The 24865-nt window shown below is 37.3% G+C and overlaps 1 protein-coding gene across 2 annotated transcripts in view; it reads right to left on the bottom strand.

Moving 5' to 3' along the window:
- LOC116314175 (neurexin-1a) overlaps nt 1-23222 on the bottom strand; it is a 246455-nt gene extending 223233 nt beyond the window's left edge. For both annotated transcript variants that reach the window (XM_039622145.1, XM_031732107.2), the window contains exons 1-4: nt 22979-23222; nt 5971-5988; nt 4677-4706; nt 3430-3477 (exon numbers count right to left, since the gene is read on the bottom strand). In XM_039622145.1, coding sequence (XP_039478079.1) covers nt 3430-3477; nt 4677-4706; nt 5971-5988; nt 22979-23120 — 238 coding nt within the window. In that variant the 5' untranslated portion in view covers nt 23121-23222. The remainder of the gene's footprint in view (nt 1-3429; nt 3478-4676; nt 4707-5970; nt 5989-22978) is intronic.
- Nucleotides 23223-24865: the final 1643 nt, after the last annotated feature.

Here is a 24865-nt window from a genome sequence, read left to right on the forward strand (position 1 = left end):
TGACCCACCAGGGTCCGCAGGACACATTTCAGGCATCACTGGAATAATATAATTGTAGGTATATCTAACTGATCTATACCTGTTCATTTACATGTGTGCTGTACAAATATATTGACAATGGGCAAATTTTGCCTGCCATCTCACAAAATTCACAACTTTACTGTAAGGACACAGAAGAAATGTGGAACCCATAACCATCCCAACCCTACGCGGGCTCTTGCCAAACAAACATATTCTGCTCTCCTGCCTTGTTTTCACATGCTGCTTTGTCAGGCACTCTGTGAGAATGTACCAGAAAATCAGAAGAACGCTAGTTCTACCTCTTACACTGGCCACCGTGATGCCAGAAGTAAAAATGGCAGCCATGGTTAGGCAACCAAGGATTGCAAAATCCATTACAAAACATTTCATTTTGATGGCTAAAGATTACTAAAACATGAGTTGAGTTTGAGATGTGAAATTGATGCTACAAACTAACTTCTTAACCCTGTAAAGCCTAAATCATGAAATAATTCCCAGAAAATTCAAATTCTCTAAAACTTGAAGGATTTATTGAACCTTATTATATTTTTGCATATATGAGTTGTAATTTGTATCATGTTTGCGACACTGGGCATTTTTGTCCAATTTTTCACTCTCCTGCCCTCACGGTGTCCTGAACGATCCACACCCAAGTACACATCAGTTTGTCTCAGAGTCCCAACTTCTCTCTTCAGTGCTTGATCTCTCTCATTCATACACACGTGCTTTTGAAACGTGCTCCTATACTAAACATTAGTTTTAGGATTTTATGCATTTGGTAATTAAATAATTCCACACAGCTGTCATTGAGGGAGTATTAGAGATGCTGGGGTCTGTATATTACATGCACACCATTCCCAAGTCCACCTTAACCACCCACATTTTCAGGAGTGCCAAAAGAGAGTTTTCTTCTGCACTCAGCACTTACATGAACACAATGCGAATGCAAGCTTTGAAATCTGATAACAGGCTCTTATTGCATTTGCAGTTATAGAAACTGTCAAACTCTCAATAATAACTCTAAATAAGCACTTGCGTTAAAATAAATGGATGGTTAAATTAAACAGAAAAATTGAGGCACCGTTTTCATTGACCTGAACACAAACTTATAGCACTATATGCTACTTTTAAGCTATATCTATTACTGGAAAATACAGATAATAATACAGATATTCTTTTATCAAATGTTCCTAGATTGCGAGATTAGATGGGGTACTAGAATTGAAATTAGCTAATGCACCTCTCTAGCGTTTATGATGTTGGTTTTGACGTGCGAAATCTCTGTCTTGAGTTTTTTCTGTCTCGTGTGGCTTTGTTCCATTTATGATTCACAGCATTTATCCAAAACACTTGCAAATCTTTGTTCAACTCTAAAGTCGTTGCTATTAATACCACCAAGCAATGGGCAATTTCACTGCGTGAGGACATGAATCATATCTACACTCTGTTAACTCCGCTAATGGCTGTGAAATTATCACTTTTGATAATTTGATATTCATCTTATAAGTCACCTCACATGTATCAAACAAAACACTATGAGGTGACTCCAAAAGTTACTATTTGAAGGAATGTGTCATCTTTACACATCTCTGACACCCAGTTAAAAGTCCACGGTGAGTCAGGCTTCTGTAATATAGTAGAGCATTTTAAATATCCATTTAATTTGACATTTAAAATGTAGCACAATATGTACAAGGCAGCTATCAGAGGGATTCACTTTCTCACTTTACAGAAAACCTGTGGCATGTGAACACTACAATGAGAAGAGACATTTCCATGTTCAGAAACTGAAAGCAATTACATTAGAAGTATACTAATTTAGAAATAGCACAGTTGTACCTGTAAGCCTGTCTGCACAGCCTGCAGTTTCTCTTAAGCTGCACATGGCAGTTTATTGTGATGAGTGCAATTAAATACCCTGGTGATTTGTAGGTCAGTGGTATTATGACTTATCCTACGGCATGCCCTGCTCGCTAAAGCTAGATGGAAACAAGGTTTCAGGAATCCGGTGGCAGTGTACCAGCTGAAAGCAGTGCACATTCACAAGCCCATTCTCAAAAGGCTACCCATGAAACAGGGTATAAAACGGTTAACATGACACAGCAGCACCTTGGGAGGAAGGGGTGGGAGGAACAACATAATGCACAATATTCTCACAAGCTTACAGCAGACAGTGAATGCACCGTCGCTCTGTGCTCGTTCTTAGATTTACCACACAGCATGTAAAAGGATTGACTATGTTTCACACTGTACAACACAGGGGACAGCTAACCATGGCCCAAATTAGAAGCAGTGTTCCACGTATGGCAGATTTGTGCCTCATCAGCATTATCTCAATCTCTCCCTGTGGCTTTCCTTCTGCCACATCCAAGCTGAGTGTGTGGTACAGTGTAATAAAACCAAAGTATCAGAAGCCTCATACTGTACACTATACACAATTCAGTATCAAGTGCGTAATACCTCAAAGGGTTTTATTTTTGTGCAATCGACTAACCCATTACATACACAATTCCTTATATGTACATACACATGATGCATTTTTTTTGCATAATTTTAGAAAAATGTTTTGAAATCACCTACAGAGCTAGATTTATTATTAACAAAAAATATAGTGAATATATGTTGCATGTCAAATTTGTATGCATCCATCTTCAAAACCGAAAAAAAAACAACACAAAGACTTACCTTAGCAGATGGAAAAATCAATGTCTGTATTTAGAATGGACAGTGGGTTTTATTTGTGTGAGTTGCTTTGTATGTGCGTCTAATCTCCATAACATAATCTATAAATTTTATTATGACGACTTAGTTGAAGGTTAAGTTAAAGCAAGTGGGGATTGTGGTTTGGGTTAAGGTAATTGTCCACCAATTTAATTTAAGCCAATGCAATATCTTTCCTTGTAATAAGAACATGGTGTGTTTGTGTGTGTATGTGTGCGTGCGCGTGTTTGGTCACAAATAGCACTGCAGCTTTAGTAGCATGCCATTTGATGGCACAAAATCCAACAACAACATAATTCCTCACACTGTGCGTCTAAAGGTCACTTGGAAGACTTACCTGTTTAGATGATGCTTCACAAGTACATGATAAGAGATAGCATTATCATGATATTTTTCTATTTGGTCTTAAGAAACAAAAATGTTCCATACTAATTTGCAAGGAATTTCTACAATCAGAACGAATGACACAGTCAATTTTAAGACAAAAGGTAAGCAAAAGCAAGAAAATGAATGCAAAAGGAAAGACTGATTGCCAAAATCAGTCATAATTATGTTTCAATTCAGTTATAAAGTATTATTAAACATTATTTTCTAATTAGCAGACATTAAACTGCATGGCACTGCTGTAAGCTGAAGAAAACTTATAACTTCCAGCTTTACTTCAACTTGAAAGAATCAAAGTTTTACCTTGAATGCTCAGTAGGGACCTTAGAAGCCAAGCTTCCCCTCTCTGCCCTGAGGAGGAGAGTCAAATGGGAAAGATCAGAAGTCCACTTACCCCACAGGGAGAAGAGGTGAGGATCACAGCCAGGATGGGAGGCCCACAACACTATGATCAAGCCTCACCCACAACCCCAAAAATCATGATTTGAACAGAAAGCTTGTAGTTACCCTGGTGGTGGTGGAGGTGGTGGTGGTGTACTGGAACTACGACAGAAACTAGTGTGTTCATATGCCCATGTGAGCCTTGTTTATGATCCCCATGCACAAGCAGAAAGGAACAAATGGCGCAGCTTAAAAGTGTGAACACGAAGCGAAAGTGGCACCTACCTTGAAAAGCTTTCATTAATGGTTGAAAAAGCAAGTTTCAAAAATGCCAATGACTTTATATACTTCATTCAGCATGAGTATATAATGTCACAAACATGGCTAGCTTAGTTCAATGAAAACTAAAAGAATTAAAAGGGTAGTACCTTTACTTTTACCTATGAAATTTGATGAAATGTTCCATGAAGAAAGCATATTCCAGACAAAAAGGGAGAACAAAAGGAGAGGAGACACGAATAAGTGTCATGGTCACGTCGGAAAAGGACAGAGGACAGGAGCAAGAGGCTTGATGACTACAAATATGTGCAATCAGAAGAGAAGAAATGTGTAACTGTAATGGGAATAATAGTGAAAAGATGAAAAATAAAACCAAAACTTCTCATTCTATCTGTGCTACATAATAAAGATGTGCAGGATCACAAAAACAGAATGGACAGAGTCTGTGCAGACAATCGTTACATGCATTACAGGAGCGAGGACAGATGAGGATTAGCTTAAAATTTCAGTAAGCCATTTACCACCACCATGCATTACATTCAAAATGATGCTGATGGAAGTGTCTCCTTACTCTAACCACATTCCCAGTAAACAAAAGAACATGAAGTAAATGAGAATAATTAAAAAGAAAGAAATATGGAAACAAATGGCGACACAGCAGAGTCGTGAGTAGAAAGCTCAATGAGCTTGAAAAGATGGAGAGAAAAAAAAAAGTCACTGAGAGAGTGAAAATTAGCCAGGTCAATCAGAATAAGTGAATTGACAGCCCATATCTGAAGCTTCAAGCCTGGATGTTAAATAAGAGTTACAGGCACGCACACACTTCTGAGCACAATGGGAGCAAGAGGGACAAATGGGGAAATCACTGGAAAAAGGAACAGAGCTCATACCTTGGTCGCCCATCATCAGGTGTGCCAGACCTTAAAGGAAAACAAGAGCACAGTCAGCAGAGAACAAGGGATCATGGGAAGCTGTGTGACACTGACACGCAGGCATCTCTTTCAGAGCAGATGTCTGTGTTACTTGAGGAGTGTGGATAAGGGAAAAGTGGGAAGGAGAGAAATAGGAGGATGCATAGACAGGGTCAGCAAGATGAGCATTTAGTCAACCGAAGCAGGTTGCAATGCATCATCATCGTCCACTTACTAGATATAATTCAGAAATTTAAATTCAGGCTGATCTTTGTGCTCTAAGATCATCATTCCGCCTACCACCCTTAAAGTGCAATCGCTATTCAAATATAGACCTGCGTTCAGCTAATATTTGATTCATATTCAAACAAAATCATACGGGTAAAAAAGATGAAGACGTCTTCTGATGCAGTTTTCTGTTATAAATTCTGCTTAGCCTTTCAACTTCACATCTCAATACAAATTAATCTCAATACAAACAACATGACCAGCCTTGCTTAATAAAAAGGAAGCTTTCGTTGTGTTAAAAGTCTGCATGGAATTAATTAAGATGCCCTTTCCCTTTTTTTACAGTATACTTACCAACAAGATTCAACCAAATAAATTCTGAGTTGTGATAACCACGAACAAAGATTTCACTCAACAAAAATCTGCATTTACTTTATTAAATGTGCATCTTTAATGAATTTATTAAAAAACATTTTGCTCAGTAATTGCTTCAATCTTTCTTTTGTCAGTGTTTCTTAGATTAATAATTTGGTGGTACTAGCCCGTACTAGTATCAGATCAGGTTCACATGGTCCTAAAGTAGACTATTGATTAAATGAGGCAATCAAAGCAGGCACAGAATTGCTGTACAAGTATTCACAGTTAACCCTCTGGGTAGGTCTTCAACTAAAAAAGATATCCAATCCCATTCTTCAAAACTACATAAAAAAATTTAATCTTTGCAATCTCATGCAAAAAGAATCACTGTGATATGAGTAATAAATGGACATGTTAATATCAGTGCTTGTACCCATTTAAATAAAATATTTTACTGACCCTTTAACGCCCTTAAATCCGTTTAATATACATTTTTAAATGTCTTGGCTGGGAAAGCTATGGTGATGTACGAGTATTCTTTGAATACCCAGAAATAACAGAGAAAATTTAATTAATCAGACTTACCACTCCAGTAACAGTGATACTGTTACCATTATAAAACACTGAGAAGCCTTAGCCATAACAATGTGTTAGAAAGAATAGAACCAGTTTCAATTACAATACCCACCTTCATTATAGTTGTCTTCTGGAAGCACAGACAGGCAAAGAGAAAAAGAGGAAGATATTCATTAAGCAGCATGCAGACTAGTACTGGCCATTGCATGTCATCACCATGCAAGGCATTAAACATCACATGCAAGTGACCTATTGTAACCCCTGCAGAGGAAACGCTAAAGCACGTACACGTGTTTTTGTCCGTGCATTGACCTGGAATACAGGACAGAGCTGTGAGTCAACTTCTGAACATTTGAAATGACTTCAAAGAATTTAATTCTATCAAGCAAGTCCATTATATTGAAACTTGAGGCGGTTTCATAGTGTTCTGTTAAGCTTGTTAAATCTTTACTTTTTTTTATTTGACGTTTTCTTAAATGATGAACTTCAACTTTTCGTATCAACAACTATTTACTCCAGCAGCTCAGTGAAATCTAGTTTGTTTTACTTGACTGAAAAGCCGGTGCATGTGATGAAATACGCTGCAACAGAAAATAACCTAAATAAATTGAGCCGGCTGCGGTAAAGCAATGCCTCTGAGGTTTCCGAACCGGCAGTAGAGTCTCGTGTCACTTATTCAGGTGAATTGGTCACAGTAGTGAAGGCAATGACCAGTGACCACATACGGGCAATACAAAAGGAGATTGCCTCCCGGATGAAATTCTCCTAACACTAATTTTTGGCAAACAATGTGAGTTTTGTGGAAGTGAAAAAAAACAACAAAAAAAACAAAACTGACATGTGAAATCGGTCTCGAATGAAAGATATAGGTGAAGAAGTATATTCTGGTAAACTAATAGCAAACAAGTGCAGAAAACATGCTAACGGCGAGGAAATAAATGAGTTTAACAAATTGATTTGACTGGAAACATGCAAAAATAATCACATAAGGATGTGTAAGGACCCACACATTTCCTATGAAAAGAACAATAATATATATAATCAGTCAGCAGTACTATTCATCACTGATATGTAGCAATAGTATTTAATATTTGATCATTAAAATGTAACACCAGATAGATACAAAATGATCTAATAAATAAATATAGAAAATAAATAAATGTGATGAGAACACAATTATTTGACTTTTAACTTTGGATAAAAAAAATTAACCAGAATCATGAAAACACCAACATGCAATGCATATATATACAAAACAAAGAAACATGGTTGTGTGATCAATCCAGTTACAATAACCATGCGACCAAATAGGGACCGCTGCTAAATAAACTCCTACCTCTTTAATATGGTTTCTTGCCCAGATTTATTTTGACCCAAACTTACCATCACCACTGGTTCCCCTTCCAAATCAGACACCATGCACACAAAATCAATCCAAATTATCACAATTAAACAGTTCACTCGTTGTATAATATGACCACATCTGTTTTGGAAAAAATTTAGATTGATTTCATTTGATGGAACTTGAAATATTTTTGATTTTATGTATAACTCATACTAGAGCCTCATTTATCCTTGTCCTTCAGTACTGAACACATACAAAGGTTTAATTTTGTTTAAAATGTAGCCAGATGTGGATAAAGCTTTCCAAATTTAAGAAAATACAGGACATTTAGATAAATGAGATTCTATAGGCCGTTTTCAGAGGGGCTTTTTGGATGGGACCGTCGCAGGCTAAACACAGGTGTAATTAATCAAATTAATTATGGACCGGTTCCAACCAGATGGGCCAGAGCTCAAACAAATGGCTGAGGCGCACTAAACGGGGCCATCGTTTTATCAATTACATCTGTGTTTACTCCGCTGACATGTCACAGTGGCCTCTGTGAAAAGAGCCGATCTTTAAAAAATATACACGCATGCAGTATGTTGACAAAAAACGTTGCTTGAAAATGAGAAGCAGGCTGCTGAAAAAAAGACAAGGCAAGCATGAAGCTGGCAGTTGCATGAGAAAAGTGAAAGAAACAAGAACACTGGCTGATGTCAAGACCCCAAAGACCAACATTGACTGAAACATTTTGCCACAATAACTAACAGGATCTAATAATTAACTGACTGCGGTGTGCAATACAGTGATGTATTGTTGCATTACATTTAAATTCGGTGAGTGATCTATGCAGGAGGACTGCTACTTTGATAGCTTGTGAAAGATTGTGCAGCCTGTAGGGTTATTGCACAATTAACACTCTATTATAGTGATTCCCTTCCTCTAATGATGATGTTCACAATCAAATTAAGATCTGATTTCGAGAAATAATTATTAATAGTTATTGCACAAGTAAAGCTTGAGAGGCATGCATTTCATATTCTTGTATTAAATCTGATGTGAGCACGTTACCCTCACATAATTCTAAACCACATCTGGATTTGAATGCTGGGAGCAAGTCTAACAGCAATTCTTAGCAAATTTTGTCCAAAGGTTTGAGAAAAGTTAATGAATCAAATCTTTAGTAAGCATGAAGGGGCATCCAGTGTTTCTTAAGGTGTTTAGTAGAAAAGAAGCTTCCTTTTAACTGCAGTATTAACTGACAGGAACCATTAAAACATGCCATGTTTTGCCTCTCTCTGACACACACACACACACACACACACACACTTTCTTTCACAAATGTACCCAGCTGGTTACATTCTAATCCAAAGACGTAAATCCATTTAATCCCCTTGACAAAGTGATCCCAGTGCTATTGTGCTGGTAACACTACACCAAAATGCACTCAACTGTCTATCATACGATCTGCATCGCTGATGGTCTTACGCTGTTGATCATGCACATGGTGTATGGCTCATGGAAAATAATTACATTACTATTCAAGTTAATGCCTCACTGAATAAAACATCTGGAGGATAACAGCAACAAGGATTGGACATAAATCTATAAATTGATTTTCTTCTTCTCGTTGCCTCCTGCAGACATTATTCTGACCCTTTGCAGAATCCTGACCCTCCTGACTGTGAACTCAAAACTGTGACAGCTGATTAAATATAAAGTGAGACATATAGAAAGGAAAACGAACAGTGCTCTGTCCACTGTTTCAACGCGCAAGGTGCCGTCATCCAGCTGTACAAAATGTCATTAAGGCACTCGTGTCTCTACAGTGTGTCTGGATGCAGTTGGCTGAGTAGTCTTGGCAGGATCTCAGTGACAATGCACTTCACATAAAGGACCATGTGTCACATTCACTAGACCCAGCATCCAGCAATAGATATAATTTATTTTCTCTGCCATTTGACAATTTTATAAGATCATGTCTGCCTGAATCAGCTTTTTGTCATCTGTGCTTACAGTCATCAGCATTGCAGTGTTTTAGCTTTGTATGAAGTGCACCTGTTAAAAGGATACTATATTTTTGAAAAACAGCATTTTAATGTTTTCTGTCTTTGAGTTTTTTAGATTGCACGTATGATTAAGGACTCATTAAGGAGGATTAAGGAATCCCTTTGGTTTACTAAGCAAAATTATTGTAATGTACACAGAAATTTACAAAGGCATTCAGGAAATTGGTCAAATATTTGTGTTTCATGTCTTTTCTCTGCTTTGCAAAGACATTTGAAAAATAATCAACAACCATTATTGTAATACTAGATCCTGCTTATAAAGACATATAATTGTGAAGGCTGAGTAAAGGTTCAACTGCATGCCTTCGCTCTTATGCTGACAACCCCCACACACCTCCTTGTCCTTAGTCTGCTGTTACCATGATCCACAGCAGGAAAATAAATAATATTATTTACCCTAAATTGCCTTAAAGACTATGCACAATCACAGCTAAATAAAATAATTAAAAAACTGCAACCTATATATAAATATTTAACAGCTCATAAACAAATGAATTTTCTCCTCTAAAAAGCTTAAAATGGAAATGTGAAAGTCAGAATACTGTTGCTTTATGACACCACAATGCTCTGCATTTATATTTCATGCAGTCATTATTTATGTAACATAGTTCTGTCACGCAGTATTGGGCGTACTGGGTAGAGCGGTCAGTTACGATGTGACAGAGTCACTAAAATAAGAGCATTATGTAAAATATCTAAAGTATACCATCAGTGTGATTAAATAAAGTAATATGTTAAATAAAGTTCAGTAATATGAATTATTAAAAACGCAAGATTTCATAATGAAGCCGTTCAGTTCCATTTTACATATCCACAAAAAGAAGTAGTTTATCATGCCACTTTTGCTTTGAAAAAGTAGGTCAGCAGCAAATATTCACTGTGGAAAACCTGAAACTGAAAAAGTCTCGTAGCTGAAAATTCTGTGGGTATTTGTACATCATTTAACAAAGACACAGAGAACTTTAACTGCCAAATGTTTGCTTTTTTTAACAACTGCTCAAAAATACTATATATAAAAATTATGGACTATCAAATGTCATGCCAGTAAACTGCAACGGTCTAAAGTTCAGCATCTTGGCTACTCAGTACAAGAAGAGTGAAAAGTGTCAATCCCGGAGCTCACTCACTGACTGCCGACATTGGAAGTTACAATGGGGCATGACCACAAATAAAGACAGGTTTCTGTTCGCTATGTACTATTCTTGAGAGATGCCATTTGGACCGATAAGGATTTTCCTGAGTACCTCTTCAGGTAGTTCACAGACCTTCGAGTCTGAGCTTCCACAGTTCCCATAAGGTGACTCATTTATTGTAGTACTACATAAACGGCCTATTCTCTCTAGGGTTGTCAAAATCTATACAGAGATACCCATTGATATTAAAAAATTACTGCAGCATTATACTCATTTGCAATAGTATTGATACCAACAGTGCCACAACTCTGCAGACACACACACACACACACAGCCTCGCCCTCACTAGTTAGCGCTAAACAAGAGTTTATAAGGAATACTGAGAGGCGAGTTTGAACAACATTATTGTATTGATTAATTAGTATTAAACAGTTATCACAAATGTTAACCTGACCTGCCCAAACTTTAACAATAGCTGTTTAACTTTTAAAAGATTTCCTATAGCTCCATAAGCCATATGTTATTATTAAGGAAGCCGCTAGCGGCTATGGCTAAAACGCTAAAATGGGAGCTAGGCACCAAATGTCAGGCAGCAAGTAAGTCCTGCCCATCTTAATAATGCCCAACATTAATAGACAGTATTAATTTAACAGGATAACACAGTTATTTGTGTCTAAAAAGTGTTACATTTCTTTTAAAGTCCCAGACGACCCAGACAAGAAGCAAAGAAATGTGTACCAGCAACTAGACAGAAACAGTGGCAGCCTAGCTTACCAACTCTAGTTAAAAACATGGTGCCAAGTCCCCCTAGAGGCACAGTACTAGCTTAAATAACGTAAATATTGTTTTTCCCCACATAATATTGAAAATGATTATTGAGTATTTTTCTTGGGTTATCAATATCGAGTTTGAAATTCTAGTACTGTGACAACTCTACTTCTTTCACATTTTCCATATCCTAAACAAGTGTATGATTAATATTTAAGAGTAGAAAAGGGAGGTTTTTTTATTTATTTTTCTTTTCAAAGCTCCTTCCAGAGCCTCAGAACATATTATACAACTGTTTTCGTAGACTAATACTTCTCTACTAGTAAAGTGAATGTGTAAAATTGCTCAAATGCTTCGATGCATTCAATACATAACACAAAAAACTATGAAATCTCCCTAAATTCGTCTCTAAATGTCATCACCACACATCCAATAACAGAGAACAAAAGACACCAAATCCATTCCCGGCCCAATGCGCAGTTGTCAATTTGAAAAATAGTAGCAGGAAGGCTGTTCTAAAATCCCTCGTCACGCAGGCATTTTAAGGGAAAATGTAAAAGCCTTGCAGCAAAGGTCAGCACTACCACAGGATCAATTTGTTGTTAAATTACAATTTAGACCAAATCAAGAATAATGAATGTAAGTGAAGGCTCATCTCTTAGCAGCACAGCCAAGCCTAATGCATCTTTCTACCAGAGGAGTGTTAGTGGCATTACACGGCTTACCCTCTACCCCATTATCCTTCTCAAGCAACAGTAAGTGTGGAGAGAGAGGAAACGGGCAGAGTGACCAGCTACTCTGATGGAAATTGATAGCGCCCACAGCTGTGGATATTTCTGCTGTTGCTAATTTATATCTTCACTATCTCAGATGCTCGCAAGGCACATGTATGCTTTCCAGGCAAGGATCTGTTCATATTACCTTTTTATTGTATCGCCCCGCTGACACTGGGCACCTCAACACAGGCAGAGACCAGAATAGGTTAAATAGTACATTTAACCCTTTACCTCAAAATAACCACAAAATATAATCTGTTAATTCACTGATATCTTTGGAGGCAAAAGGTGACGGGAGTGACAATAACCTTTGCCTAAGAGGTTAGATTTTGATTCCCAGATTGGACTAATATTTTCACACTTTTAAGACATATTATATTTACAGTTTATTTTACATTTTGTTGTCAGTGTTTGGTACCATTTAAGACATACCTTCTCTGCAATATGTCATATAACACCTTACAGTCAGGGAACATACACAGCACTTGAAGGAGGCACAAGAGAGCACAAATACATCTGACAAACTTTAGGAGCTTAAAATATAAAAGCAGACAGATTTTGGTGCCACTGGATACAGCCAGGCTAACCTAATTCCAGTGTTTGACCTATAATCTAAGTAGCTGCTGGATGTACCATATTCTTTACTGGGCTGATACAAGAGGGGTGATGGTGCTGTTATCAAACCCTTTGTAAGACAGTGAGGAGGAGAATTTCCCGAAATGATAACATTTTGAAAAGAAGCTAATCAATGAAATTGTGATGTATTATGCCTAGCTGCATATTTACTTCTGGCAGATGGCAGGTGGATAATATAGTCCAATTCAGATATTTCCAAAGAGACAGACGAAAAGAGAGGATTGTGCGAGCAGATGCGCTCAGGGGTCTCTCAATTCTTTTACATCTTGTGGACTGGAATGATCCAAGAGGATAATCAGAACAGCTTATACCGAATTCTAATAACCTTAATCCCAGGGTAGAAGATATCTAGGATAGTATTACAGATGTGGAGTCAATCTTTTTTTTGTGATGCAGGAGTATTAGTCCAAGCAGAGGAATTAAGAAATCAATGTAAACTTCAAGTTTGTATGTATATAGGCTCAGCATATTTGTAACTTATTGCGACAGGGCTCATAGCTTCATGCTGAAGCGAGATATGCCAACGCTCACTACGCATCTTTTCTACGAAAATGTGCACAGCAGTTGCTTAAAGAAACTAGTTGCCGCAGCTGCCACTGTTGACGTGTGACAAATCCCTATCTGAAGAGTGGCTCTTAAGCTAAAGTTAGAAAAAAAAACATTAATAAAGTGCACCAATCATTAACCACAGCTAAGCTCTTAGTACTGTTAACATTAAGCTACATCCTTTTCCATTATAAGTGGCAAAAAAAGACAAAACTATACAAAAATGTCACAAAGCGAAAGTGTAAACCAGTGATCTGTTCTGACTGAGTTACCATTTGAATCCCATTTTTATTTCATTTGTAGTTCATATTACATTTTGTTTGTTTGTTTTTTGGACTCGAGAAGACGTTTTAAACATTATGCAGACTGCCTCTTGAACTTCTACACATGATGTAGACTGGATTACCATAAAGATGGGTTCATTTGTGCAACCTTTACTCTCTTTTGGGAAGTGATGAAAACTCTCCCTGAAAACTGATTTGTCTTCTCTCTATTGCCCGCGTGATGGATTTCAAATTACGGTGCAGCACTTTTGCCTTGTTTTTAGCATTTCAGCCGTCGCTCGTGACTGACGACATCCAACCAGCAGCATCAAAGGTAAATTATGTTCAAAGTGAAAATATCATCTACGGTCTGGAATCTAAAGAGTTTTGCTTCTAAGCAGTTTTATTCCTGCATGAAGGCGAGAACCAAGGCAGAGATATGTGATCAGTTTTGCCTCTCTCTCTGTCTGTCTGTCTGTCTGTCTGTCTGTCTCGGCTCACTTATTTTAAAACCGTGGGACAGGGTATATGGCCTCGGGAGAGGCAGAAGTACCCTTCTGATACTATATCTGTTTGAGGGTGCTCAAGTCATCCAGACTATATAGAAAATGCTATGAATTGTATTATGGAAACTGAAATATATTTTTACATCGAGGTATTAAAAGATCTCCAGTGGTGAAAATAAGGAAAAAAATATATGTGTGGAACACTGCATATCTGCAAGATCTACATACACATATGACATAATATTGCATAATCAGGGTAGTGATTGCATGTCAACAGAACAGCAATATGTTACGCATTTTATATACTGTAACTTCCATATGCCAGCTTAATATGCTCCTATAAGAAACATGTGGTGTAGCTCAGTTAAACACAAGTTTTCATGTGTGGGTGTCTGTGTGTGTGACATGGAAATTTGAATGTGTTTATTTGTGCTGTAGGATGAATCCCGTTAAAGGAGGAGTTTGGTGTCAAAGAATTTCACAAACACCCTTTGACAGTCAGGAGCAAATGTATTTAAACAAGGCAAAAATCCTACGGGAAAATCCCTCTAATCTTTTGATCCCGATATCTGTCTTTGGAGTCAGAGACAGCAGTATACTATTAATCTGCTTTTGTCTGAGTGAAGCTGCAGGAGGCCTCTAGACAAAATGACACTTTCAGAGATACAGTACAGTCACATGTTGGGTTTTTTTGTTGTTGTTGTTTTTTTAGCAATGACAGACATGCCCGAAAGGGAGTGATCACTCAAATTACAAATTCATCTTCCTATGAACTCTATATTAAATGTGAACATGAGAAAAGCTGCTGAATTCTTAAACTGCATTTTCACATTGGGGCCATTAATATAAATCAACTGATCAAATGATAGTGCTGCTTTTCTAGTCTCAAACTCAAGCTTCTTTTTGAATACATTATATTTGCTTACTTATATTTTCAATTTGCATTTAAAAGTATTTTTGTATGGCTCGTCATATGCACCTATCTGTGTATAGATGTGAAGGAATCGCTGTTGTTGTTTAAAGCTGATCAAAACTCAATTGATGTGAAATGAAGATGTTTGCCATATTAAGCCAGTATTTTGTAAACAAGTATATTGAACTGTCCGGACATGCCCAGAAAGAATGAAGGTATCACCAAGTCTTTAATCATAATTTGCACATTTGCATTTTCTCTTTCTCATTTTCTCTTTTGGTCTCATTGATTTATTGTGCAGTGTACCTCTGCATTATTGTTAAATACTCAATAACATGCTAGTTTTCAATCAAGTTTCCCGTTATTGCCATATCCACTTCTCCACTCCACTGTTGCTTTCAAAATGTTAATTTTTTTCAAGGGGATACAACTTGGCTCAAAGTATGCAGTACAGGCTTTAGGCGAAAAGCCAAAGTGTAAAACAAACAGAAACTTCACTGTGAATTTACTGAGTTCCTCATCCAGAAGCAAATAGTGTTAAAAAGCTGCCCTACCTGCTGAGATACTTCATGCCACAGTGGGCCTGGCATAGAGGGCAGCCAGACTTTGCACCAAAATATTGCTCAGCACCAAAACACAGAAGCCTGTCCGTCTTCAAGTAGTAAAGACTCAATGACAGACCAGACCAACTTTTTTTTCCCCCAAAGTATCTTACATTGTGTTTATCATCAATCCAAGGTGCCTATACATCCAAACCTAATTAAAAGGTAAAAAGTTTTTGATAAAACTCATTGTCTTTGTCTCTTTGCCAAAGACACAACTGCTGCTGCTTCTTCTCTGCTGAATGGGTCAACCCTCTGCAAATGACTGTGCCATATCGATGCATTATTCACCAGTGCAATCAACCAAAGCAAACACTGTAATTACATTAGGACTGCAATAACAAACACAAACTGTTCTAAAGTCTCGGGCAAGAATCTCGACTGTAGACATTCACATGCACCACAAGAGCTTATTCCCAGTGACGTTACAGCAGGTGATAGTCACAACTGTCATATGTTATGCAAAACACAACCTCTGGTGTAACCACAGGATTGCAGTCACAGTAGAGCCATACATCGGAAATCTTTCTTGGATATTTTAGTAGACAATAATATGGCATAAACGAGTATAAGACAGATCTAGTCCCATAACCAGTGTCATTTTTTTATTAAAAAAAAAAAGGTTCAAATAATGCACAAATGTGCATTTCATATAAATTAACCTGTGATTCAATCGACTGAAGGAAACTGTACCCATTTTAATTAGACATTATGTTGATAATTAAACTTTCCAGATCAGCACAGACAGTTCATTAGAGGTGGTACAGTATTATAAACACAAGTAACGTTGAGCTATTTTCAGTGGCTGCAGACAGACTGGGATCACACTATTACCTGTGGGAAGATTGCCAGGAAAGGTTTCACTGCCACTGCCATGTCTATCCAAGTTATATCTAGGGGATGAACCTGGAAGCTGAAATACTAATAACCAGGATTCAATTTTAAGGTAAAAAAAAAACAGCCACAAAGAGTGTGGCATGGATATAAAAACAAGCAAGCAAAACATATTGTGCATCTACTTAAATGAGCATGTGAATAGTGTATCTCCTGCGTGTGTTGTGTTGCAGTACTTTCCTTCTGTAATGAATCAGTAATGCACAAATCTGTTTTGACACTGTTGTTTTGGTGAATTAAAACCGTCACAGTTGATGATTGTTCAAAAGTCAAAATAGGTTTGACATTATTTCAGTTACTGTAGGCTACAGTCATTTTTGGTACCGCGCCATCATGTAATAGAAGCTTAATAAATGTGCTTATGTTTTGTGACTGTTTGTCCTATAAGTGACATTAGTTTCAAGGATGTCTAACTATATTTTCACCTAGAAGCCCAGAAGCTATGCTATCAGCTAAAATCACAATATGAAAGTGCAAGGCAATCACAGTTACTCACTGTACCCGGATAATGTGACTTATCTTTTAAATTACATAATACACAAAGTGACAAACAAAATGCTGTGCAGTCTTACTTGGGGTCTGCCCTACTTTTTTTTTTTTTTTTGTACCAGGGGAGGTTTATGGTTGGTTAATGTACGATGAGATAAACAACATGATTCCATTTTATCAGGATAAAATATGGAGCTATGCAATGCATCTATGTTATTTCTTTAATGAGAAACAAAAAGGACATACTGACCATCGAAAAGTGCATTTAAATAATTGTTTCAACCGATCAAAGGGATTTGTGTTCATGTGTTTGTGTGCGTGTGTGCATTTGTAAGTGTGTGAATTGGAGTGAGAGAGACCGAGGAGAAAGAGAGCAGGAGAGAGAGTTATGTGCACACTTGTGGTTGGACAGAGGAGAGTTGACAGGTCCGGTGGCAAATCCTATAATCCTTTCATCTGATCAAAGTAATACAACAGCTTTTAAATTATTTAATGGAAGGGTAAATTTTAAACTTCAATGTACTTTATAGTTAAATCCATGTATGCACATTAGGCAAACTTGCAGAAGCTTTAAGGACAAATCTCGATATGTTAGTATATGCACTTTTATTTCTGTGTGTATGGATTTTTTTTCCCCCAGAAGTGTTCTTGGTACAGTAGAACACTAGCTTCAAAAACTATTTTAAATCTCTGGTGTGATTTAAAAACTACATAAATAAATAAACATTTTGCACACATTTTCTGCTGTGGTTGTGACTTACCTCCTCACTAAAACTCAGAATGGTGAGGAAGCAAGAAAGAATGTGTGTTTAATATGGCTGGGAAACATTCTCTGTACTTGCCACAAAACATACTATCCTGCAAAGGTACAGTGCAGCATTCTTTATTTCAGAGGGACTTAAGTGACACAAGTTCATAGCATGGTTGATAGTAGTAGTTAAACCTGAAGCACTACAGTCATTTTTCACTGCAGTTAGTATTATCAAGTGTTATATGTATCTGTGCTTACAGTTAATATAAAATGAGGTCAGCATGGACCAACAATAGTTTAGCTATCAGATACCTGATATTTAGACTTTTAAGGTAAAGGAAGATTTTGTTTGTTGCTTGTTTTGTGGGTTTTTTTCCTCTAACATTTTTAGTCCTTAAACTCATATGCTAGGGAAATGTAGAAGTCAGTTATTTTACTTTAGAGCTTCTTGAGACTGTATAATCTGCCATTATTTGTATAGTATTATAGCTGCCCTAATCAAATATTGATATTTAAAATGAAACAATAATGCATAAATTAAAAAAAAATCATTTAAAATGATGACTTCACATATAGTTACTAGCCGAGCCCATAAGGTCCGCAGACCACAACTTTAATGTTTTAAGTCAGTTTTACTTATCTCACTTTGGCTCTCAACAGCTGCAGGGAACTGTTTAGGTATAAAAGCTATGCTGAACTCAGTACTTGCTCAGCAGCAAACAGAAAACAAAGTAACCAGTGAACATAAAACAGAACAATTTCCTCTATTTGATGGTTAGCCAGAAACATAACTCTAAATGAATACTGAGGCTAGATCTGCGGGATGTGTCATTATAAAGTGTTTGGTAAATGTTTGCCAGTATAACTAGAAATTGTGTTAGTTAAATGCAGATTAGCCATTAAAGGCATCAGGAGAAATCCAGGTGTTCCAATCCCATTGTGGAGTGCTTGACAGCCGGTCATGGTGATGGTAGAGGTTTGCCTTGAGGGTTTTCAGAGGTTTTCTCTATGAAAGGATGTACCTGTGACAAAGTCTGCATAGTTGTCCCTATGCAGGTGACGTTAAAAAAATTGGACCTTGCATCTATTTCCATCAAATTATTGATGCCACTGCTGCCACAATACTACCTAAATTATTATTATAATGATGTGTTTTCACTATCTAAATATTTATTGCTTAAATGTGCTTTGTAAGAAGTCCAAATAACTATTTTTTGTTTTATGTAATTATTTGTTGTTTATAGATCTGCAAAACCCCAGAGTCCTTCAAATTTCACAGATTAAATAAATCTAGCACTAATTAAATCATTAAATGCTTATAAGTAGGTATATTAAAGCATTGTATATATATTTATGCAATGCCCCATTCACAGAGACTTAAAGACCAGTCGGCGACCATCTGGCAACCACTGGTCACAAGGCAAAAATGTGTATTCCCTGACTGGATGCAGGTGGTTACTGACAGTCACTATGAAATGATTGTTAAAACCATATTTATGCAGAAATAGACCACATGGTAACCACCTGTTGCTAGGGAAAATGTGTATTCCACAGACTTTTGGCAAGTGTTCACTGAAGGCTGTTGATCGTCACTAGCATTAACTTGCTCACAAAGCAAGTGCTTCAACAAAAACCTCCTTGTGACTGCTTTTGCTAGTAGCAGGGTTCTGTGGTCGCTAGCAGCTTGCAGAGGACATCGAATTGCGTGCAAACACTTGGAAACCATGAGATGCAAACTGAAAATGCAACACCTTTCAGTAAACTTTTCACCGTTTAAAATGTTTTGGTTGCAAGACACAACTTTTATTTTGAAGGGAAATGTCCATTTCCAGTTTGCCTCACACTGTTTCAAGTTTGACTACTGCTCAAGGAGTAAATGCAGAGTATTTGCAGATAAGTCGGCATCTTACATCCAAACAATGGGTGATCACAGCAATCTACTAGTGACCAAAGGAACCGCAAAGAGGTTTTTGGTGTAGCACATTACCACCACTGTATAGTACCAAGTCAATGGATTCACTATAGACAATATATTTACCTGATGATGTAATGCATCTGCTCTTGAAAAAGCCTTTTAAAGTCATTGTTATGATCATAAAATTATAAACTATACTTTGTAATAAATGGTGTGTGCTTGTAGCTTCAGGGCTTCAGTTCAGTAACTTGCAGCACGAATATACACTGTGGGTTATAAAGTTTTGAGACGTTGCCTATAAAAAGCAAATGCGATATCCTGCCATCCCCTACAAGGTTGTCTCCTTGTGCAGTGATGCACTGCTTCCAGTGCTCTGGCTTAGAGCACTTGCTGGAAGGGCTTGTTGGTGTATATTTGCAGTTTCACCATGAACCTCAAACTATCAAGGAGAGCAAATATCAAACAAACGGTGTCCAGCATCACTGGTGGCAACAGTGGGGTCGCCGGTTATTATCCAGAATAAAATAAAGACAGTCTTCAAAGGAAAAGACTTCAGTCACCAAGTCCTCAAAAGGAGAATCAAGTCAGGACCACTGACCACTTGTCAGTTTCTTTGTTTGCTGTAAATTTGCTACCCAAGGTTAGACTGCCTATGCAATAGATTATGCTGCAGCACCCTGGCACATCTCAGGGAGAACTTTTGCCTCAAACATCTACTTCTTTTTCAGTGTTGCAGCTTTGACACAGTGAGTGAGATCAAGCATGAATCACAGATGTACAAGCAAGTGGTCAGAATGAGCTCCATTCAAGTTATTTGTTATTATCCCTGCTCTGCAATTAAAATGAGAAAATTAGTAGCCATCTATCAAATCAAAGAGTTTTTGTTTTCAACTTTTAGTTTTTCCTTTAGATATCTTTCCCCCTAAGATACAGACACACTTACTAGACCATGTTCACCCCATCAAAGCCCCTGTATGGCTGTATGTACAACATATGGATAGGATTTTTCATTATTAGGAAGCTTTCAACTTATCACTATAATCGCTCTGATTGCTACTGCTGCGATATACTTAATACACAAACATCTTTCGATAATGGCTGCTCATCGCTCATGCAGCCCATATGAAAATAAACAACACAAACAAGTAGCTATTGCATGTGTATAAAACTATTAACACCAGTAACCACCCTGCTGTGCATATTAAAATCTCTTCCCCCGAATTCTCGACTAATGAGACACTTACACACACACACACACAAAGAAAATATAGATGTATTGTATAAAATTATCAAACACAGTTTTAAAGTAATTATTTAATCCCTAAACACTGGGATATGAATCTGTAAATTAACCACATAGATCAAGGAATGTTAGATTAAGAATGAATCCTTAAGGTAGAATCAAGTGGGTTCATCATCATTTTTAATTCATATAAACCATTGTTTTTGTTTTTAAAGATATTTAATGATTTGTTTTGCAGGGATTCTAAAATACTGCATTTGAAGTCTCCATGTATAGAACTTCCAAGTCCCAAAATTCCAAAAATCTGGCAAATTACACATTAGCCTTACAAATGTTGTGTGCTGGGAGTTTTATAGATCAACTCTTCCAATAAGTACCAATAAATTTGAACTTCAGAGATAGTATCAAGGCTAAACTAAATTTATGAACGTAATTTCTAATTTGCTAATTTATTACTTATGTTGTTAAAGAGTTGTATCTTGTGATAAGATAATAACTTTAAGATTTAATCAGTGCTTATGCATTTTGTATAAAAGAATCCCAGCTTTCCCCAAGACGGGCCTTTTATCAGGCTGCATCCAGCATGAAATGAAAAAAAAAATATGGCTGCACACAATCGCTAGCGTTTCGTCAGCTTAGGGAAACCGAAATAATAGAGCTATTTTGAATTCACAGCTCTTTTTGACGCAGTAGCAAGAAAAATGGTCAAAGACACATTAATAAACCCAAATGAGAGATTCCCTGAATAGATGCTTCTTTTGGATTAATTTTTAAATAAAAAGAAAATCTATCTATGTACTGAAATGTAATTTACAATACTGCAAAAAAAAATTAAAATTACAGCAATACATAATGACACTGTTACAATCAAAGAATTTTGATTATAGACTGTAGTCTGCTCTGAAAGTGGAACAATAATGACATATTTAAAGATATTTGCTGTTGCAGTCTAATTGTGGATCTATTTTGTGGATTGTATTTTCTTTCTGCAGCAGGGCAACACAGCCCACTACTTGTCATGGATTTAAAGTAGACTAAATAACATTTACACTTAAAAGCCTGTTAGTGAACTACAGCAATTATTCAATGTGTCAGTGCATGTGGTTAGTGAAAGGCTGTACTACTTCTTGTTTAATTAACACCATCTACAACATCTACAAGACCCGATTAAAGGGAAAAATAAAACATTGTTCACAAAGTATGGTGCTATATGAAGATGTTGTGTTTCATCTTTGCCTCACTGACAAAGGGCAGTTTGATGAGAATATCTTATGTGGCAGTAGTAAGTTATCCAGTAGTGTCTTAATAAGCTCATTGTTAATAAAAGATTTATGTGCCTGAATACAGATACATGATCTTATGAAATCTACCGTAAATTAGACGTGAGCATCATTACCGCATTTAAAATAGGTTAAAATAGGTTCAGATTCATCTGTATTTAACTGAGCATGACGAATAACGTTTAAAACAGTTAAAATCCCTCCCCCATTGACTGACCAGCAAGCATCCTCCCCCTCAGCATCACAATAAGCTGCCAACCTGTGGGAAGCATTGCACTAAATACTCTGAACACTCATACGTTTTCCTTACAGACTAGACAGAGTGATAGTATTCTTGCTACCTCAAAGAACTCGGTGTCCTCTTTGTGTATTAGTTTGCACGTTCTCAAACCTTTTTTATTCTCCTTCATTATCCTGCTGACTTTTTAGCAGTTAGTAATAATAAATACATTTTGCACATGGTTCTGCTAAAGGTTATAATTCAATTATTTTACATTTGCAATTCTATTTTGTGTTTTCTCAGAAAAATCATGTGGATACAATACAATAACTAGATACTAGATCGAATATACTCTCATCACTGGAAAGATTTATACTGTATGCATTCAATGATGTCATTCCTGTTTACTCTATCAGACGCATAGATGATTACCCCTGCTCTTCCATTTGAAAAGTAAGTCATTGGAGATCTTTCATAGGTCAACCAATCCCTAAAGACCTATTTGATAAGAATGGCAGACACCTTTGGGGATGAAGAACACCAGAATGTTTTGCTAATGAGGCCTAGCAGGAGATTCAGTCTTTACAAACAGCTGTATTGCAGATCAATGGCACACATCATGTGACTAAGGAAAACATATGGCTTTAGCCAAATAGAGGAAGGGAATGCGTAATTTTATGGAGGATAGTAATTGCAACAGCCAAATTATTCATAACTTCCTGTTGACTGTAGAGGCTACACTGGACACTTTGTACTGAATGTATGATTCACATTAAATCAAAGCCTTACCTTCACTGCAGTCCTTTCCTTGGAAGCCCGTCCGAGAACAGTCGCACGTTGGCTCGTTGTTAATTAAACTGCAGACTCCTCCATTTAGGCACATGTTGGCTGTACCACAGAGGTCATTTAAGACACCCTCACTGTTAATCATTACAGACTCCGTGTTGTTGACCTTTATGTCTGTTATCCATCCAGTAAAAGGCAGCTGATCCTTGACCGCAGCCGATGTCAGACGTAGTGCAACAGATCGTAATTCCGGTGGTATTCCACCAACAAACAAATGGCTGAAAACAGTCATATCCCGTCTTTTAGACTTCACCTCCACCCACTTTATCTCATTGTCCACCATTAGTGTAGTGTTCTTAAAGTTTCTCCTTATAGTGACTGTGTGCCATTGGCTGTCATTGACCGCTGTGTCAGATACAACAGTCGCAGGCTCCGCACAGAAGATGGAGAATCGAAGGCTGAGTTTACCATTCAGTATGAGGAGTTCTAGAAAGTCACAAAATCCCTCATCATCAAAGTAAACTAGCAGCCCATGGGAACTCCTTGTTTTCATGTTGAAGCTCATTTCACTTTCACAGCATGCATTCCACACCGGAAATCTAGCCCACTGACCCTCAGCACCTGTAAATTCTAGACAAGTGCCTATTTCTACAAAGCAACAAATGAGCAGCCCAACCCATATAATATGGGCAACATGTGGCTTTGGTGAAATCATTGTTTGATTTCAAATTCTGTGGGCTGTAGTTAGGACTTACAGGATTCAATGTACTTATAAGGACTTTAGCTTAAGGAAAACAAAATAAGCTGGGTTGACTGTGAGATAGTAGACTGGCATGTAACTGACTGTCTACATGGACATACAAGTGCAAACTGATGCATTGTAAGACAAAAGATTAAATGCTACAAGTCTAATATGTTTGCATATCAACAGGCTTGGCCAACACTTGTATCCTGGAGCAAACACCATTACCTCATACTGTCCAGGCCACTGGCCAAACCTCTCACTGTTGTCGCCAAAATAGTTTGAACTGTTTAAAGGTCCTCTCTGCCATGGTTATTTAGAGCAAAGGGACAGAGATTCAAATATCCACTGGGCACACTCGGTCTGATTTATGTAATTACGGAACAGTCCCTTCTGGTGCCAGTTAGTGTGTGCACGGTTTCACTTGAGTTGAAATGGCAGCTTTAATCTTCATGTTCATGCCAACATTCTTTGGCGGGTAACTGGAAGCCTTGCTCAGGGCTTTTCACCCTGCATTCTCTGTAGCAAAGAGAAAAAAATGCCATATGGAGCCACGTTGGCTGATAAGCTCAGCAAAAGAAGCAGTCTGTCTGTCAAGGCAGTCCCCAGACTCAAAGCTCTCTGCAAAAGAAAAGCAAATTTAATGTAGCATCAGTATTTCACCGTATCCATGTCCAAATCCACTTTGGTCAAAGCCTTAATCAAAAGCCAGTATTAATGCTGTGATTAAGGCAAAAAGCACAGCCAGTCAGGGACTTATATCCAGTGAGGCCTTTGTTACAGCAAACACAAGCTATGTCATTAGATTAAGATCACTAGGGCTTTCCAGGAAGCAAACGACAGCTCTTGACAATATCAGAGAATAGACACATTAATTGATCTCAATGAACAAGTAGGAAAACAATATCTGTAATATTCTCGTTAAAATGCAGTCGTTCCATAATGAAATAGTCACGCAATCTAAAGAGAAAAAGAAATACGAGTACATTATAATTTGTGATCTAAAGAAAAAAAGAAAGAAAGAAATCACGCCCAGCAGTCGGGATTAATAAAACAAATTATAAAGAAAATCTCGGTCACGCAAATAAGAAAATAGCTGCCTTACGTCCTTTTTTCTTTCTTTTAATGAGAGTGTTGCTTTTGCGTGT

This window comes from Oreochromis aureus, linkage group 13 (genome assembly GCF_013358895.1).
Source record: "Oreochromis aureus strain Israel breed Guangdong linkage group 13, ZZ_aureus, whole genome shotgun sequence".
Taxonomy (NCBI): Eukaryota; Metazoa; Chordata; class Actinopteri; order Cichliformes; family Cichlidae; genus Oreochromis; species Oreochromis aureus.